The sequence below is a fragment of the Gopherus flavomarginatus genome, chromosome 2 (genome assembly GCF_025201925.1).
Source record: "Gopherus flavomarginatus isolate rGopFla2 chromosome 2, rGopFla2.mat.asm, whole genome shotgun sequence".
NCBI lineage: Eukaryota > Metazoa > Chordata > Testudines > Testudinidae > Gopherus > Gopherus flavomarginatus.
The window spans coordinates 109368334-109375696 of NC_066618.1; the positions used below are offsets into that span (position 1 = coordinate 109368334).

At 48.3% G+C, this 7363-nt stretch overlaps 1 protein-coding gene across 1 annotated transcript; it reads left to right on the plus strand.

Annotated features, from left to right (window-relative positions):
• The first annotated feature begins 538 nt into the window (after positions 1–538).
• LOC127043739 (zinc finger and SCAN domain-containing protein 29-like) lies at positions 539–2830 on the plus strand. The gene is made up of 2 exons (XM_050937835.1): positions 539–1022; positions 2205–2830. The coding sequence occupies exons 1-2, from the start codon at positions 647–649 to the stop codon at positions 2411–2413; spliced, it is 585 nt and encodes a 194-aa protein (XP_050793792.1). The 5' UTR covers positions 539–646; the 3' UTR covers positions 2414–2830.
• Positions 2831–7363: the final 4533 nt, after the last annotated feature.

The window sequence follows — 7363 nt, forward strand, 5'->3', positions numbered from 1 at the left end:
GATAAAAGAGCGGGAATTAGACAAAGGGACAAAGAAAGCAAAACAGTAAAATTCACCGGGGACACAGCATGCATATCCTATTTCCTTACTAACTGTTATCAATCTCAGGCCTTGGCTACGCTACAGAGTTGCAGCGCTGGTGAGGGGGTTACAGCGCTGCAACTTAGGATGTGTACACACTTGCACAGCACGGCCAGCGCTGCAACTCCCTGGCTGCAGCGCTGGCTGTACACCCAGTCGAGCCTCGGGTGTAGAGGATCCAGCGCTGGTGATCCAGCGCTGGTCAGCAAGTGTAGACACCCACCAGCGTTTTTATTGACCTCTGTGGCATAAGCAGGTATCCCAGCATACCTTAGAAGCCTCTCTGGTAATCATGCAAACTCCACTGCCCTGGGCTCACCTGACCCCTCCTTTAAACGCCCCGGGAATTTTAAAAATCCCCTTCCTGTTTGCTCAGCCAGGTGTGGAGTGCAATTAATCAGTCAATCACTCAGCGACCATGCCTCCACGCACCAAACGAGCCCCAGCCTGGACCAATGCAGAGCTGCAGGACCTCATAAGTGTTTGGGGAGAGGAGGCTGTGCAAGCACAGCTGCGCTCCAGAAGGAGAAATTATGATACCTATGGGCAGATATCGCAGTCCTTGATGAGAAGGGGCCATGAACGGGACGCGTTGCAGTGCAGGGTCAAAATTAAAGAGCTGAGGAGTGCTTACTGCAAAGCTCGTGAGGGAAATCGCCGCTCAGGAGCTGCCCCCACAACCTGCCGTTTTTACCAGGAGCTGGATGCCATACTTGGGTGTGACCCCACTGCCAATCCTAGGAGCACGATGGAGAGTTCAGAGCAGGGAGAAGTGGGGGAGGTTGTAGAGGACAGCGACAGTGAGGCTACTGGTGTGGAGGGAGACACCCCGGAGTCCCAGTACACATGCAGCCAGGAGCTCTTCTCAAGCCAGGAGGAGGCTAGCCAGTCGCAGCAGCAGGAAGTTGATGGTGAGGAAGAAACTGAGGATCGTGCTCGGGGTAAGTAGATTTTTATGTTTTGGGAGAGGAGGGTTTTGGTTATGGCTGCCTGCATGCATGCCTAAACGTGGAATAGCCCATTGATTTGCTCTATCACGTGTCTGTAATCTGCCTCGGTAATCTCTTGAAAAGTTGCAGCAAGAGCGTTTGCAATTTGCTTTCTCAAGTTGATTGGGAGAGCCACCGTGGTCCCTGTCCCGGTCAGGCTAACTCGTCCGATCCACTGTGCAGCGAGGGGTGGGGGGACCATGGCTGCACACAGGCAAGCTGCATAGGGGCCAGGGCGGTATCCACATTCCTGTAGAAGACCCTCCCTCTCTTCCCAGGTAACATGCAGCAGTGATATGTCTGGCAGTAGGAAACACTGTTGAGAATTTAGGGATACTTGAGTGTAGGGCGCCAGGTTCGCGTTTCCCCAGCCCATGGCGCTCTGTTGTTAACCCCCCCCCAGCACGTAGGCATCCACGCGGTGTGCTCCGGTGTTATGCACCCCCCTCCAAGCAGGCATCCAGCACCGCGGTGCGCTCCAGTGTTCCCCATCCCCCCTCCAAGCACGTAGGCATCCACGCGGTGTGCTCCGGTGTTATGCACCCCCCTCCCAGCATGTATCCAGCCACGGGGTGTGCTCTGGTGTTATGCACCCCCCTCCAAGCAGGCATCCAGCACCGCGGTGCGCTCCGGTGTTCACCACCCCCCCTCCCAGCACGTATCCAGCCACGCGGTGTGCTCCGGTGTTATGCACCCCCCTCCAAGCAGGCATCCAGCACCGTGGTGCGCTCCGGTGTTCCCCACCCCCCCTCCAAGCAGGCATGCAGCACTGCGGTGCTTCCCCCCCCCTCACCAGCAGGACGGCGTGAACGCAGACCAAAGCCCAACACCCCCCCCCCCCCAAGCAGCTCACCACCTTCCTGTTCACTACTGTCCCCTCTTCAGGACACCAGCTACCTCCTGTACCCATTGCAGATAAACCCCAGTGACCCATTGGTTAATTCCCACTCCCAAGGGGAAATCGGGGGAAAACCACTCACCCCATTGCTCTCCATGACTTAGCTTCCCTGCCCTCTCTGTGTTATGTGAGGTATGTGAGAAGGATGCTACCAAAAGTCTAAAAAGTCCTTCACTGTGTGATAATAAACAATGTAGCCTCTGTGCATTACATGGTTCTATCTCTCTTTTTTCTAGTGACCTTGACTACTGCAGCTGGATCACCGGCCTCACGTAGGTTGCAGAACTTGAGACGGAATCCCAGAAAATCAAAAGAGGAATTGATCAAATCTGTTATGAGTCACTACAACAGAGAAAGTAGGAAGACACAGGAATGGAGAGAGAAAATGTATGAATGGAGACAGAGTGTACATGAATGGAGGCAAACAGAAAGCAGGAGAAAGTAATTGTCTGCCAAAAAAACCACAAAGCAGATGATAAGCCTCCTGGCTCGCCAAACTGAGTCTTTCGAGTCTCTCGTAGCCATGCAGACAAATATGTACCGTTGTCACCCACAGCCCTCCCAAAGCCCTCTTCCTTGTTCCCCAGTATTTCCACAAAACAACTTTCTCCAGCAGCCAGTTCCTTATTATCCCCAGCTGCCCCCAACACCTGTACGATCACCTACCAGCCCTGATAACTATAATTCTTACCCTGTTCACTCCACCCCCATTATCCTGCAGCATAGTAATCCTGAAGTGCAGCAGACATTGAATAGTGATCAAAATAGGACATATTCAAACCTGTGAATGTACAGTCCACCACCCCAACCCCCTTGCCTTTTATGTACTGTATGTTGAATAAAGGATTTTTTTTCTTTTTCACTACGTTATATTATTGCTGGAAGTGGTAAATATTGTACACCAAGGTAAAGCAAAGCACATCAAATGCATCAAACATTACTGTTGGCTCTCAGCATCAAATTGCTCCCTTAAAGCATCCCTAATCCTTGAAGCCCTTTCCTGGGCCTCCCTGTTAGCCCTGCTCTGTGGCTGAGCAAACTCATCCTCTAGGCGTCAAACCTCGGAGGTCCATTCCTCACTGAATCTTTCACCCTTCCCTTCACAAATATTATGGAGGGTACAGCACGCGGATATAACAGCGGTGATGCTGCTTTCCCCCAAATCTAGCTTCCCATAAAGACACCTCCAGCGGGCTTTCAAATGGCCAAAAGCACACTCCACAGTCATTCTGCACCGGCTCAGCCTGTAGTTGAACCGGTCCTTGCTCTTGTCAAGCTTCCCTGTATATGGTTTCATGAGCCAGGGCATTAAGGGGTAAGCGGGGTCTCCAAGGATCACAGTGGGCATTTCGACATCCCCTACTGTGATCTTGCGGTCTGGGAAAAAAGTCCCGGCCCTCAGCCTCCTGAACAGGGAACTGTTCCGAAAGATGCGTGCATCGTGCACCTTTCCAGGCCATCCTGAGTAAATGTCAGTGAAACGCCCACGGTGATCCACAAGCGCTTGCAGAACCACTGAGAAATACCCCTTGTGATTAACGTACTCTGATGCCAGGTGGGGTGGTGACAGAATAGGAATATGCGTCCCATCTATTGCCCCTCCACAGTTAGGGAAACCCATTTCTGCAAAGCCATCCACAATGTCCTGCACGTTCCCAAGAGTCACAGTTCTTCTTAGCAGGGTGCGATTAATGGCTGTGCAAACTTGCATCAGCACCATTCCAACGGTGGACTTTCCCACTCCAAACTGGTTCGCCACCGATCTGAAGCAGTCCGGAGTTGCCAGCTTCCAGATTGCAATAGCCACCCGCTTCTCCACTGGCAGGGCAGCTCTCAATCTCGTGTCCCTGCGCCGCAGGGTAGGGGCGAGCTCAGCACACAGTCCCATGAAAGTGGCTTTTCTCATCCGAAAGTTCTGCAGCCACTGCTCATCATCCCAGGATTGCAGGACAATGTGATCCCACCACTGAGTGCTGGTTTCCCGAGCCCAAACGCACCATTCCACAGAGCTGAGCACGTCTGTTACTGCCACCAGCAATTTAGTGTCTTCACCGTGAGGCGATTCAATATCATCGTCTGACTCCTCACTGTCACTGTCACTCTCACTTTGCAGCTGAAGGAATAGCTCCACTGCCATGCGTGATGTGCTGGCAACATTCATCAATAAGGTCGTCAGCAGCTCAGGCTCCATTTATAACAAAAATCGCAGAAAAAGCACTGTAGAATCACAATGCCGCCAAACTGCTCGAAATATGTAGCAAAGCACCACGGGGCGTTGGAACAGGAAGCGTAAAGACACTCACACTTCCTTCCCCTTCCCACAAGCCACAGCGCCAAAATGGGACGAGGTGCTCTGTGGGATAGCTGCCCACAATGCACCACTCCCAACTGCGCTGCAAGTGCTGTAAATGTGGCCACACTGCAGCGCTGGTTGCTGTAAGTGTGGCCACTCTGCAGCGCTGGCCCTATACAGCTGTACTAACACAGCTGTAACTACCAGCGCTGCAAAACTGTAAGTGTAGACATGGCCTCAGGCTAATGCTTCACCAATTGCCCTTAAACGGTGCAATTGTTCTATGTTAATGTCTGTATTCCTGACACCTGGTTGCAATGTTCCAACAATTTTGCTTAAAGGTACAGACAACATTTCTTTAATCCTTTTTTTCTTACTATATAATTCATTTTACTTTCACAAGGGCAAGCTTCAGGTGCAATCAATGTTATTTACTTATTTAGCCAAAGGAATAAAGCCAGGCTGCACTGCAGACTTATGCACATGCAGAGGGGGTAAAACAGAGTTATAACTTCCCAAGAGGAGCAGTTGAATGGATTGTGCTTCAAGAGACACAGTAGCTCCAGGTGATACTTAGCATATCCTTTTATGCTCTACTACATCTGGGCTCCCAAATGGCTACTTGCACCTGCTCAAATTTTTGAGGATTTTCTCATGTAATCTCTCTTTGTTCCAAATATTCTATCTGTAAAATGGGGCAAAAGATACTCTTGTAAAAGGATTGAATATCTATTGGTGGAAAAAAATCAGTCTTGGGCTGATCCAAAGCTTACTGAAAGCCATAGGAACAATACTTTTGAGTTTGTTCACAGGTACAATACATAATAAATTAAGTCTATGGAATTGCAGTAGTAAGACAAGCACTAATTAAGTTTAGCACAATCTGTATGAAATTTTCTTTATATTAAATTATTTTAGCAGACTGAAGTCCTTTTATGCTTAATATCTTTAACTGACTGTTTCATATGAGAAAAACAACAACTATCAGTAATAGCTGAGCATATACAATAAAATAACTTTCAAACATCTTAAGGAAAGGAAAATTTTAAGCATAAAATATGCCATAGTTTGCTAGAAATTCATACTATATTTATCTACATGAATATAGCCAACAATCAGTTTGAGTACAATGGTGTGGATTATAATAGAAGCCATGAGTGTTAGTAAGTTATATGGTTTTTAAGACACTCTTGCGGTCATATGATGGCTGACAGCCAGATGTATAAAATGTCTAGGTTTTACTGCTTACTGTGGTTTATATCTTGGCACATACATAAAGGACACATTTTGATTGTCTTTAAGTGCTTGACAAAAAATGCAAGCACTAAAATATATCGTTAGGCTAATCACAGTCTTCATACAATGCATTGCAATAACTACTCAATGTCTCAATGTCTCCCAAAAAGATCAGCCCCTCTAATGAAAAGGTCCTTGAATGTGGTTCAGGCATCAAAGTTTGATGCAGATGCCAATCTTATCAGGATACAACAAAATAAAAAAAATCACAAGAGATTTCAATATAATTGAATAAGAATGTTGGATTTTGTGAAATAGCACAGATGACCCAAACTGTGAGGTTGGGAGTACAGTGAGTAGCAGATTCCTGGTATTGACAACACTTGTGATTTTATCACAACTCTTCCATGAACTGTTTCGTCTCATGAATTTTCCCTTATTCAAAATCTTCACAGTTGCCCATTACTGTCAATAGGGATGAAGCCAGCAAGATGGGAGCCATTCCCTACAGCCTGTGTGCATGTGGAAGTGAGCCTGCCTTTATTAAAGTTGGCTGCTACGTCCCACTAGTTTAATGAGATTGAAGATTGAAGTCATGCTTACAGGTAAAATGGCTGCCACTCTATGGTTCAAGGGGCTTGACAAGACACAGGGGCTGTGAGGAGCAGGAGAGACAATGAGAAAGGTGGATGGGAAGAATGAGAGGGAGCAGGAGGCAGATTTAGGGCTTGCAGGGGAATCAGCTGCAAGAGATTTTGGGGGCCAGGAGGGAGGCTGGGGTGTGTGTACAGAGGATAGTGAAGAGATGGGCAATAGAGGGATTGGATGGCAGTACCCCCAGCCTGGGGGATTGATGGTGGGTGAGGAGAGTGCTGTTGAAGCAGGGCAGTGTTCCACCTCTTACAAACTAATTGTGAGTCACAGGATTTTGGCACTTGCATGAAGGACTCTTGTGATGCCATGAGAAGCTCTTCTGATCACTCAGTTGTCAGGGATGGGCAGAGCTGTGTGAAAAACCTAAGGACACAGACGTGTCCTTCTACTGAGCCCTCAGTTCAGTGTCTGGTCCTATAGTAGAGAGGGGATCCTGACGCAGTGGAGCTGAGATCCAGGGAAAAGCTGCTGCTGGGTCCAGGGCCCCAGACACATTAGCATCACTTCCCTCCTTTCACTGTCTTGAAACTTCTCTTCTACTTGGGATCTTGGCAGAGAAGAAGCCCTGGCAGGATGGGAGAGATCAGCAAGAGGCAGGGGAGGTTGTGGGTGTGGGTCCAGGGAAAGGGAAAACTGAAAGGGAGAACCCCAGGGACAGTGGTTGATGGGGTAGGGATTCAAGACAGTAATAGGAAATGTCTGGCAGTTCCCGTATCTTAGGGATGAGAAGAGGGGAAGTGGAGTTTCTATCGGAGGAGCCAGGGAGAGGCATGCATTAAAGCAGGGATCGGCAACCTTCGGAACTTCCTTACCGACCCCACAAATAGTGATCAGTAGACCCTGTGCATGTGAGCAAAAACCAGCCAGATATGTGCCCTGAGATTGAGAATGCACCACATCCCCCTAAAGTCCCATCTGCAGCTTTTGATATCTCTGGTACTTCAGAGGTAGGAGATAAAGAAAACCCTAACATGAGGTTTAGGAACATAAGATATAAGCTTGAATTAAGCCCCAGGGTTGTTGAACCCTGCACCTACCAAAACAAGCAATCTCATCAGACAATTGCACTCATAAATTTTTCCATCTCTCTCTTAAAACCATTAAGTTGTTTGCCCCCACAGCTCCTATTCAGAGGCTATTCCAGAGCCACACCCCTCTGATAGTTAGAAACTTCTCTTTAATTTCCAACCTGAATTTGTCTATGGCTAGTTT